Source organism: Cajanus cajan, chromosome 2 (assembly GCF_000230855.2).
Source record: "Cajanus cajan strain Asha chromosome 2, NIPB_CcT2T_4, whole genome shotgun sequence".
Taxonomy (NCBI): Eukaryota; Viridiplantae; Streptophyta; class Magnoliopsida; order Fabales; family Fabaceae; genus Cajanus; species Cajanus cajan.
This window is the reverse complement of record NC_138518.1, coordinates 78,519,640-78,532,948: the sequence shown is the minus strand read 5'-3', so window position 1 is coordinate 78,532,948 and position 13,309 is coordinate 78,519,640. Positions and strand designations below refer to the sequence as shown.

General features: G+C 28.5%; 1 protein-coding gene across 1 annotated transcript; it reads right to left on the bottom strand.

Annotated features, from left to right (window-relative positions):
* Positions 1-9,108: 9,108 nt before the first annotated feature.
* Positions 9,109-11,215, bottom strand: LOC109799584 (U-box domain-containing protein 26). Its single transcript, XM_020360168.3, has one exon. It carries the CDS (start codon positions 10,520-10,522, stop codon positions 9,359-9,361), a length of 1,164 nt encoding a protein of 387 aa, XP_020215757.1. The 5' UTR covers positions 10,523-11,215; the 3' UTR covers positions 9,109-9,358.
* Between the last annotated feature and the right edge of the window lie 2,094 nt (positions 11,216-13,309).

Genomic DNA, 13,309 nt, shown 5'->3' with positions numbered 1-13,309 from the left:
TTTAGTCTTATATATTTTAACTTGGCGTTCAGACTAGGATAACATATATCTATAGTTATTCTTATTTAGTCTCAAGACTAATGAGCTCAAATTTGATCGGAAAGAAAAAGAAAAAAAAATAAATAAGCAAAGGTTTTTTATTTTGTAAACTAATATATTCTATCATTAAAAGTTAATGACTAGTTTATGAAGATAATGAAATATATTTAAAATTAATTAATAAATTATACATATGTGAGAGATCCAATTTTTGATCACCTATTTACAAAATAATTTTTTCTAACAACTATATTACACTTTGTTTTGCGTAAATAATTAGACTAGAAAATTTATCCTTTTCAATATATTTTAGTATTTTTTGCTATCATTCGGTTGAACCTAAAGTTAAAAGGCATACGATGACCCTTTAGTAAGGAAGATTGAAACACCATTTATTCCGCAGAACATATAAAATAGTAATTAAAAATTGAATAGAAAAAAATTTATAATTAATGGAAGTAACATATAGTTTAACAAAGAGGATATCACATTATATAAACTAAAAATAATAACTAAATTGAGGGTCAACTAAAATCAATAATAAGAAAACTATCAATTGTCTTAAATATAGCAAAATGGAAACAAATCATAACTAAGTTCCAATATCATATCATATCATGAACCTAAAGGTAAGGTTTAAACATTGTTGCTGACATCATCAACATGTTGAATCACACCTGCAATAACATTTGCATAAATAAATACAAGAAATGGAGAGAGAAAGGCATCTCATTTTACCTCACGACGTAAGACTAACAGTCAAACACACAACAATGCAATAAGGAAACTAGAACATAATGTACAACAACATAACATAGTATGACAATTTATCATATAATAACAAGGTACATCACATATGCTAATATAATATATTTCATCACAAGACATCAATAAATCACTACACAATTTCATTTCAATACACGTAATGCAATGGACACAAATTGCAAAATGTTCATGCATGTAACACTAGTAAAATCACATCGTGGTGGATTGTCGTAAAACAACACACAAAGTAGATCATGTTGGATCACACTTTCATCACACTCTACACTAGAAGGAGATACACCAGGGTTTCGTTGGAACAGTTGTGTCATGCTAGTTTTGCCTCATGCACACAAACAGGTGAGATTGGGACTTCCTAAACCCAATTGTCCTTAAGGACATAATAATTCCCAAACTTTAACAGAAGAGGGTCTTCCCTAGCAACGTATTCTGTAACATTCCAAAAAATTTTATTTTTATGTATTGGAATTATTAGAAAGTTTATCATATTTTTATACGAATTTTACTATTCACGTATACGTATTGTACTATTTACATATACGTATTTTACTATTCATATATATGTATTTTACTATTCATATATACGTATTTTACTATGCAATTGCATAGTAAATGGCTGCTGAAGGGAGCTCACGAGGGAAGCAAGTTTCCATTTATAAATGAATTTGAATATTTTAATGAATAGTGCATAGTAACTTATAATATTATTTTAATGAATAGTAACCTATGCATAGTAACTTCAAAAATTCTATAAATAGGAGCTTAAGGTTTTTGAAAATTCATAATTTTAGAGAGAAGAAATTCTAGAGAAATAAAAAGAGAGAATAAGAGAGGAGGTTCTGCTCTAATTCCGGTCCCAATTTAAGAAAAAGAGGAGGAGGTTCTGCCCAAGTTCCTATTTATCCAGGTACGGGAGAAAAGGGGATTATTTATATGTAGAGTACATGAGGGAATTGGGTAGATGATTAATTTCTTAAAATCACGTTTAATTTATCTGAATGGAAGGCCGAGCCTCCTATTAATTTATAATTTGGAATTTATCTGAATGGAAGGCTGAGCCTCCTATTATTTTGTAATTTAAATGTTCTTGATAAAAGACTAAAATTTACATCTTTGTTATATTTTTATGATTTGGAAAATATAAATGGATTCCTAACTAGGAGGCACTGCCACCTTTACTGGAGTTAATTTATATTTTCTTTATTATTATCTATATATATATATGTATTCCTAGTTTTTCACTATATTGTAAGGGTAGTACTTATAAGACTTAATCTGGTATGTATGAGTTTGAATTATCACATTGATTCCATGTTCTATGTATGATTGAGGTTGGATTGAGGGGAAAAGGTTTTGGTTAGGGTTTTCATGATTTCTTCATGATTTCCATGGATTAATGGTTAAAACTTAATTTTATTGCTTAAAATGATGTTTTTTTGATATTGTTTATGTTTTTTTTAATGGTTCAAATTCGTGTAATTTGGATTGGATTCATGATTGGAAGGAATTTTCAAGGTTTTCATGGGTTGCTGGTTGCAGAATGCGCTGGGCGCGCTGAGTGCAAGTCTGGGCGCTGAGCGTGAATATTTTGATTTTGAGGTCTTAATGAAAGTTGTAGCCTTGGATTTTAGCTTTCCAATGGCGTTGGAATCACCCAAAAAGGAGGTCTAGAACTCCAGATATGGATGTTTTAGTGAAGAGGGGTCAAGCTGTCAGCTTTATCTATAGCTGTTGCGGTTTTTATCATTTTTCACAAAGTAGATGATGGAATTAGGACTTGATGTCTTCATGAGAGTTATAGGAAATTTTCTTATCTTTCATATGAAATAAGGATAAGCATGGTAGGAGTAGTATAACCCTTGATACGCTATTTATAGTTTATACTAATTATTCTATTGATTGTTATATTAGTTATTGTTATGTTATTTGATGGATGATATTGATGTGAATTTGAATTATGAGTTGAGATATTGTATGATTATGATTGTGATGTCTCACATTGATGACTAGGATGGCACGACCCCTGGGTAAGTGGTGCTATAGGGAAGGCGTGACCCTAGTATGATGTGGGATGAGTAGGACAGTTAACACCACCACTTATGTCGCTTATGGCAGCCCTGGCATAGGGTTAATTGCAAGAGATTGTATTGATTGTAATGTGATTGTGTTTCCTCACACCAAAATGGCGAGGGACGGCACGGCCCCTGGGTAAGTGATGCTACAGGGAGGGCGTGACCCTGATCTGGTGTGGGTTGAGTGAGGCAATTAACCTGTATCACTTGTGTCAGATGTGGCGAGGCCTTGGCATAGTGTTAATTGTTGGATTGGCACGAATGTTGTATGTGAATATGATGAGTAATTGATATATATATATATATATACACTATATAATGAGTTATGATGAAATTATACTGTGATATGATTGAATGTATTTTGCATATAGATAATTTTTCTTTTCTCACCGTATAAATTGTTGATATTTTAGGTGGAGAGGATCCAACTGCAAGTGGTATATAGAATGCCATCCGTTAATTTGGGAAATGCTCTGATAGTGTGACATCGGGGCAAGAGGATCTCTAGGATAGAATATTTGGTATTGTAATAAATGTTATTTTCTTTGAAAAATGTGTAAACTCTTGAATTTTATCTTTCAAGTTTTATTTTTCAGTCAGAACAGTTATGAAGTATTATGTGAACCCTTTTACCAACTTAAAAAGTTTATTTTCCTTAATTTTTTTTTATTATATTTCGATATATGTGTTGGGGTAGTAAGGGTGTCACATATTCCGCATCATACCCATCCAAAAATAGTTATGCATATGATGCATGCCACATAAGACTCGATGCATTATCATATTATCACAACAAACATCCACAATTGAACATCCATTCCCTTCATTTCATAATCACATCTTGGTTAAGTCTCACTTAGACTTCTTATCATATGACCTTCATAGGGTCCACACACATCAATTGTCTCAATACTATAGTGCATCATTCAACTTATACATAACTCACGATTACATTGATAACATAATCATATACTAGAATTAATTATTAACGTTTAACAAAGGATCACACTTGTACAAATACATTAGAATTGAAACATAGAATCATAATATACAGGATAGTGCCTAGCGGCAACTACCTCGTGCTCGATGTGATGTACCCAAAGAACACATGTTACTCTCGGGATAGATCACACTCGACATGAACGAGTTCATGCTCAACGAAATCACCATAGAGAACTCTTGGAGCTTTCACACCTAGCATGGACAAATCCATGTTCAGCGTAAATGACACAAAAAGAAAACTTTACTCTCAACCACAACAACGCCCAGCGAGTCCCAAGTAGTGCTTGATATTGTATTAGAAATATGCACTCTACAGAAAACACGAATTTCATTCCACAAGTGTCATTCATCAATTTTTTATTACAATTGGTAAAATTGTTCTAAAGGTCATGTTAAAATGTAAATACATGTTAACTATATCAATTAGAACATTGAAGAATCACATGGAAAACAAAAACATAAGGTGACACATAATTTATGATTTTTCCTTTCATACAACACATGCAAGAGATTGAGATCAATTTCACTATTTAGTATATACGTCCCCATGCCTAGAATGAGATTACTCACTCCTCACTTACTTTGGTAAATGTTAGATGATGGACATGACTCTCCGAAATGATCTCCCACGAACTCTAATTCTTGCAATTCTTCAGAGCGTAAGTATATAAGAGAAAGAAAATTATAGGACCGTAAAGTGAAAATTGACTCAACTCCTCTACTTAAAACTTAACTCCTCACTCAACTAAACATTTAAAACAATTAACTCAAATTATACTTTCCTTCACTCAAATAATAAAATAAAACAATTAATTATAAAAATCATATATATATATATATAATTAAAACATCTATTAAAACCAGTCCCATTTAATTATAAAATAAATAAATATCATTAATAAACAACTTGGGGTCTTACTTTGATTATGTAGATAGGATAAGGGGAAAATACACATTCAACACGGATCGTCATATTACATATTTTCCCGTAAAATTTAATGTAATGGAAATGTATGTAGACATATGTTAATACTCATTTCGTTTCATACTTTTATTAAATAATTATATATAATTATTAATTAAAATATTCACATATATATTATAAATTTAATTATTAAAATATACTCTTAATCCTATTGTCACTTAATTACTTTTTTCCTTTCGTATTCAATTTTAAAAATTAAAATATTTTATTTAATAATAATTAAGATTAAATGATTTAAAAACAAAATTTTAATCCAATTAGAACAATTTTTAATTAATATTTTTATTAATTTTATAATAAAATAAAATGCAAATAATAAATACAGATGTAAGTAATAAATACAGATGTAAGCATATTGCTAAACATCAATTAAATAGATAATGTAAATTCAAGTTAAGGGTGTTCATGGATCAAATTTTAATTTGAATATGAAAGAAAATTAAACGTGAATTGATTAATTTTAATTGATTCAATTTCATTCAACTCTTTTTAATTCAAACTGAATTTGATGTTGAATGAGTTGCTTTGATTTGAGTCATCATATATCTAATAAAAAATTTATAAAAAAAATCTTATCTTAAATTTGAAAGATAATAATTTCATAAAAGAATGTAAATTACATATATTTAAGTATAATTAACTTATACCAATCAAATTTTAATATAATTTATAGAAAATAATACAAACAACTTATTAAACTCCATCTATAATAAATTAACAATAGAAAGAAAAACAACTAAAATATCCAACCCAAAACCAAAGTATTTACACCAAATTGTCTAAAAGAAACCAAATTCACCGACATACACCTAGTTCACAGATTTCCAATCTTGATCAATAATATTAATAATAATTCATAAATAATTAGTTTAGCCTGTGTTTCAAAAGTGTGAACCTAATTCTTCAATTTGTTAGATTTGCATCCAATTCAAACTGGGTTAAAAAAACAATTTTTTTCATTTTGAAACATAAAGTTCGTTGGATTATTCTGAACTGATAAACCCTCATAATTAAAATTGCTCCATCTACGTATATGAGACCATGTATAAATAGTTTTTTATAAACACAGATAATATAATATCTTATTATCAAACCCTACCTGTTACCATCGTGTCCTTTAGAAGCCTCGTATCACGATGACATGAGTCCATTTTGTATAAAGTGGCTTTATAAATAGAGTTGAAAGACCATGGAAATGGATGAGCACAAAAGCAGAAAGACTACGTAGCATTTTGTAGTTTCCTGAATCATGACTTGATGAATTTGAATGCAATGCCCTTTCTATAAAAATGATTAGGCTACGACGTGTTACCATACTGCTTACGTGACTAAGGTGGTTTTTGATTCTCTTGTCAAAAGTATCCAAGTGGGTTCGCTAGTGAACTTATAGGCAACATCTACATACGATGAATATATGGGATATGTAGTTTATGGGTTAGTCATAAAGTTAATATTATTTGATATAATATGAACAATGAAGATGATGGCTTAAATAAGTATGTTACATTAAAATTGTAAGTTAAACTCTAGTCTAGAGTACGTGATAGGCTTTGTTGTCACTGTCTCTCACTTCTAATGATTCCACCCTCGTAGGGTTTACCTAACCCACCCAGAAGATTGTCGAACGTGCTATTGCAAGTGCTCCCACTTCAGATAAGCAACCAACGCTATTAAAAACGTTTGGATTCCAAGTTCAAGGACGCATCCAACTTGATGCCAAAGGAATTCATATTAGTGGAATCATGCTTAAGGGATTGCTTCATTCCCCACACCAATTTATTTCTGACTCGTCAAAAAGTGAATTGAGGGTACAAATGAGTAAATTTGCCAACCTTTCTTTTTTATAATTATTATATAAGCAAAATTTAAATCAAATGTATTAATCTCAGTACTCTTGGATGTTGGATAGAACCTTCCTCGAAGGAATTAATATAACTCAAGTGGAAGAGCATTTATATAATATAACACAAATGTGCAACAAATAAGACAACAAAATCGGCTACCTTTTAAGAAGAAGTTGATGTTCCTATTGGATAAAAAATAAATAAAAACTAAAGCTAGACAAATTTCCTGCGTGTAACCCAAAAAGTGAATGTTCATTCGTTAAGAGAATAATGCTTCAACGTACATTATTCTCATGCGCCTTAATTAAAACTTCATGCATGCATTTTTAACAAGAGCAATTTTAGTATTTTGAGTATTATAATTATATAATTTTAATCTTTTTATTTTTAATTGAACAATTTTAATTTTTTAAGTATCATAATTATATTAAAAATAACTTAAATTGAGTCAACAATTCTATACTTTTAAAACATTATATATATATATATGAGGAATTCATTTATACAAGATTAAGTATTATTAGACTTATTCCATTCAATAATTCATATTTCACATTAAAATTTAATAATTCAACCATTAAATTAAAAGTTCTTAATATATAAATTAAGTCTATAAATTTTTAAAAAATTTAAAATTATTTAATATTTTATTTCATTAATTCAAATTGACAGATAATTATACAAATATTTTATACATCAATTTAAATTAATAAAATAAAGTATCAAATAATTTTTTTTTAAAAATATGCATACTTGATTTATGTATTAAAAATTTTTAATTCAACAAGTAATGTATAAATAAATAAATAAATATATATATATATATATATATATATATATATTAATCACACGCACATATGAGTTAGAATCCATTTTAAAACTACACCAAATTTTATACCTCAATAACATTTTTTGTATAATACAAATTTAGTCAATGGATTTTAATTTTAAACTCTAAGTTGGCATTAAAAGATTTCTTAGTATCTTTCTAAAAAAAAGTATTAGCAACACTCTTTTTAATATTCTGTTTTTAACACTATTTATTATTGATTAACTAAAATTTATTGAGTGGCCACCACTCAATCGAGAAAGATATTCCTTAAATGAGATGTAAGAACTATTAGAAATTTATAAACTTCAGAATTTTAGTCAATAATAGAAAAAAAAAATATTAAAAAAGAGGTAAAATTTTCTTTTAGACTCCTATAATATATCCAATTTACAATTTTGATGTTTCAATTTTTAAATTTGCTTTATTAGTCTCTTGATTTTATAAAATTTACAATTTTAATCAAATTATTTAATATTCATCTATTGAATGTTAAAATTATAACACAAAAATGATTCAACAATAAGCTAAATCATATCTTTAATCCTCATTTTCTACTTCCATAAAAGTGATAAAAAAGAGTTAAATTACACTTTTATCACCTATTTATTCAATAAGAATTTTTTATTTCCTATTTTAAAATAGTTATTTATTTCCCTAATTTTAAAAATACAAAATTTTTCAGTAAAAAAATTTATAAAATTTTAGGTATACCAATGATTTGACATCTATTAACTGTTAAATTTTATTATGGGCTTATGACTTGATATATTTAAGTGAGATGATATTTAGTAACATAATATTGAGAGATAAAAATTTAAAAAGAATAAAAAAACTAAAGTTTAATTATAAAATAAATATCAATCATTTATTAAAATAAAATATATATTTTTTAAAAGTCTTATCCGTAAAGGTTATGTGATTTCAGTAACGATAGATCATTGAATCAATGCTAAAATTTAATGTTCAATAAATATTAAATTATTAGTAATACCAAAATCTCTTATTTTTAAAATTATGATTTATGAGATTAAAAGTTTCTATTTAAAATAGAAAATCAAAATTATGGATTAAAAAAAATAGAAAAACAAAACTACAATTTAGTCTAAAAATTAAAAACAAAGTTAAAATAAGAATTAAAATTGAAATTTAATCTAAATATTATTAAATATTTATTATCATATCATCTGCTTAATGATAAATAATTATTAATCTATAACTATATATTAAGTTGATTCTCTATTTTTATGTACACGTTATTTTTTTTTTTTTGACAATTTTTACCTTTTATAAAAATTATATGATAATAATTAATAAAGATCTCAAAATTCTTTTATGTAAAATTTTTATCCTTAAATCTGTTATTGGATTACAATAATTACGCATTATTTCTACTGACATATGTACATTCAAAGAGGGATACTACAGAAGCATTAAGTGCCTTTTTTTCATTATTATTATTATTATTATAATTTTAATGGTCGAGAAATGAATACGCGAATGAATTAAAATTACAAATTTTATAAAATTACAAAATTAAAAATACGGATAAAATATGATAAAAGAATAAAAAAAATTATAATTTAAGCAAGAAATGTTATACAGAGTATAAGTGACATCCTGTTGTCTTTAAAGTTTTGGTTTTTGAATGCGTGTGAGCGGACAAAACTGAATTATTCAAAGATTACAGCTATATTCGCAGTGGCACAGTAACTATGAGACCCACAAAACAGTTACATATACACTTTCTAGTCTTTATAAACATTATGAATATTTTGTTACATACACTTGTATTATCAACAATCTAACCCTGCTTTGCCTCCGATCTTAGCAATTTTAGCAGCATTCTCGCCTTTGATTTTGTTGCATTACTACACTGACTCTGCAAAAGCAATAGCAATTGAGTCAAAACTCCATTCTCAATGGCTTCCTCTCTTGCACACCCAAATTCACCACAAACTATTAAAAGCACTTCAACAGCACTCTCACTGCATTCTTGATCAGACACCCTGAAAACCATGTTCACCAATGTCTGAACACCACCAGGCTGATTCACCAATGCCTCTTTAGCACTTTTCAGATCCACAAGTTTTTCGACAATTCTCATAGCCACTGGTGCCAAGTCTCTTCTTTCTGATGATGAAATGTACCTTATAATTTCCTCTATTGCTCCTCCTCTCACCAAACTCTCTCTGTTAGATTGCATCGAACATAGTGCTGACATGGCTTTAATTGCATCCACAGAAACCTCGTAATTTTGGTTAACAACATGAACAATCTCGTGCACTAGTTTGTGGGAGTTTCCGAGAATTGAACATAAATCTTGTGTGTCAGATGTTGATGATGCTGACTCTATGACACGGCACAAGCTGGACTTAACCGAGTTAGTACCCTTTTCAAATAATAGCACAAAACTTGATAATTTAGACCCATCTTTGATCACATTTAGAGGCTCCGAACTACCAAGGGGCAACAATTTTCTAATGCAACAAAGTCCTAGCTCTATGAGGTTCATGTCATTTTTTGACACTTGAGTTCCGAAGACTAGTTCCAAAAGCAGTGGTAGGAAATCCAATTGGAGGAAGCATGATTTGTTAAAGGAACAATACTCATCAGATAAGAGACTGATTTTTCTAAGCGCTTGGAGCTTGTTTTCTAAGCTGGTTTCATGGGATTCAAGGTTGCGTTTCAGAGAAGCTAAGGAGTCAATAGTTGGGATTTCAGAGTTGCCAGGGTCAAATTGAAGCCACTGATCGATCAAGTGGCGAAGAGTGTGGTTGGGAACAATGGATGGATCATGGAGTTTTTGCATTGTAACTGGACATGTGAGGTTACCTGAAGCAAACCATTTTTCTATGTTTGACCTGTCATAGGTTTGGCCTGTGCATAAAGTCACAGGATCTTCCAACAAGTCTAAACTGATGGGGCATCTGAACAAGTGGGGAATGGTGTTTTGAGATTCGTTCATGGAAAGAAACTGAAGATTCCCTAGAACAAAGAAGCAAATAGTTCTTAGAATTTATGTCTCTAATGAAGCTTCAAAATGACAAACAAAAAAAAACATCAAAGAATATGATGTCTTATGTGAGGTTTTAGAATGGAAGACACTAGACAATACTAGACATGCATTTTAAAGCATGTAGCTAGAAAGATGGTGTCGGAAAGTGTCAAACTTTTTTAATTTCCTCTTTTAGCTAGAAGAAGAATGAGAAAGGGGCAGATGTAAGAAGGTTGGAAGTAGTGACTCAGTTATAAATGAGATGAGAAGTGAGACATGACCATAAAATATTGCAGTGGAAGTGATGGAATAAAGAGAGAAAAGTTACGAAGTTCGGGACTCACATACACATAAATTCCATATTGGCAGCACAAAAGAGTGGTGGGAGGAAGGAAAGTTTCTGTAGGTCTGCAATTCTTCACACTATTGACAGGACAGGGAAGAAAGGGAAAGCAGAAAAGTACAAATTTTGATGGCAAAAACAGAAAGGAAGACTAAGGCCAAAAAATGGATGATCTAGTGAAAGAAAGTGGAATAGGAACTAATATTATTAGAATTATGGTGAGCAATGAGTATGGTCCCCACCTTCCAGCATCTTTCTTTATAAATCCAGTCAAACCAAAACACTCTTTTGCTTTTATCCAGTCAAACTGGCCAACCAAGAGTCAAAAATATTGTTAATACCTTTGAAGTTTGAATCCACCTATGGTGCCAAGATGATATCCACCAATGGTTACAGGCTAAAGCAAGAAAATTGTGGCTTTTGTGTTCTCTTGTCTTTGTCACCCATAATGTTTAGTTTGAGAGATAGGGAGAAAGATTTTTATAATTTGTTTTATGTAGCTTAAAATAAATTGTTGGAGAGGAATAGAAGATAGCATAAACGTTAAAATTTCTTTCTCACCCTGCTTACTTAATTTTTGGTTCCCTTTCAAAATTAGGAATTTTTAGAAGAGTGATGAATGTTTACACCAATTAAACTATGTTTTTCTTAATGATTTTATTTGATTATTTTATGTATATAACATAAATACATAGATGTGTTTAATTTTTCTCTTCTCTGTTTTACTTTCGAATTAATAGGTTATATTTTTCTGCATTAACATCTTTCCTTTTCTTTCTTTTCTTTTTCATTAAAATTTCTTTCTTTTCGTCATTTGAACCAAAGAGTATTTTAAGGGGAGATGATGTACTTTTATATTTCTTTTTGTTTAATAAAGGAATTTAATGGTGACAATTTTTTTTATGCACTACCGAACTCCTAACTTAATACATCTCTATAAGCATATAGGTTATTGATGTGGAAAAACTTCTCACAAAAAAGTTTTTTCATATAGATCATTGAAGAAAAAACATTTCAATCCCATGTATGACAAAAAAAATTCAATGAATATATTAGTTGCGTTAACATGTTCTCTTAATAGTAGAATTAAAAAGTGACAAATCATTCTCAAATTCAATCAATTTAATGATTGTTAAGACTTCATCATCCTATGATAATTTTACAATCTAACAAATGTGAAAATATTTTGTTCTAAGGGTATTATAATCGGACAAAATGCATTAATATAAAATTCAATTAAAGAGTTAATCTTAAATACGATATTTGACACAAAAGGTTATATAGTATAATCACACTATTATAAAAAAAATGTTTTATAAGAGACTTTTTACAATTAGTTGTTATAGAATCAATTTAGAATGTGAAGCAGTGACACTTTTATAAAGATCTTCAATTATTTTACATTGTTAATTAATAATTGATGTATAATGTGGTTTATTACAATGATTAGTTGAGAACCAATGTAATAGTTCCATTAATTTTATTTTCAAACACTCCTTGTTTTTGTGTTTATGAAAAACTCTTCTCTCCCAAACTCTCTTTGCTCTTATCTCACAAACGTCTTCTTGAATCATTGTTCCGTTTTCTTCGATTAGACTCTTTTTGTCGTTGTGCCATTTTGTCTATACCAATTTTTTAGGGTTACTGCATGCTTATAAGTTAGTTTAAGTTTTTAAACTATCAGCTAAGACTTGAAAAGTTAGAAATTTATAAGTTAATTATTTGGATTGAAAGTGTTTGATTGATAAGTTAACTAATAAATATAAAATGATATAAAGTGACATATTTAGTTATTTGGGATATTTTTTTTAAAATAAATTAGTGTGGATAAAAATAGAAAAATAAAAAATTAGCTATTTATAAGTCAATTTATTTTCATAAACTAATTAAAATAACTTCTATATGAAAATAAGTTTGTGAAGCAAATATATTTATTTTTATCAAATTAGCTCATAAAGTTCTACGGTGTCTTGCTAAATACACTCGGAGTATTTATCTCAATTTATGTTTTAAAATTAATTCTTGTTCCTAAGATTTTATTTCCATTTATAGTTGCACAGTAAAATAAAAAGAGAAAAGGGAAAAAATATTGTAAGCCCCACACCGAAATTTATTTTCTCCTATTTGACCAGAAAGTAGTGAAAGACAAAGAAAGAAAAAAGATATATGATTTTTTTGAAATTATTCAATATAAAAATTTTAATCTTTTATTAAAATAACATAAATATGACTAAGAAAGAAAAAGTATATAAAAAAAAGATAACTATTTTATCATTTTTTTTTAAAGAAAAGAAAATACCTATTCTTCGCTTTGCATTAACTTTTGAAGAAATAAAATATTAATATTTAAAATGTTAAGATTGACTTAGTGATGGATAGTTAAATAATATATAAAAGACCTATAATCTGTACAA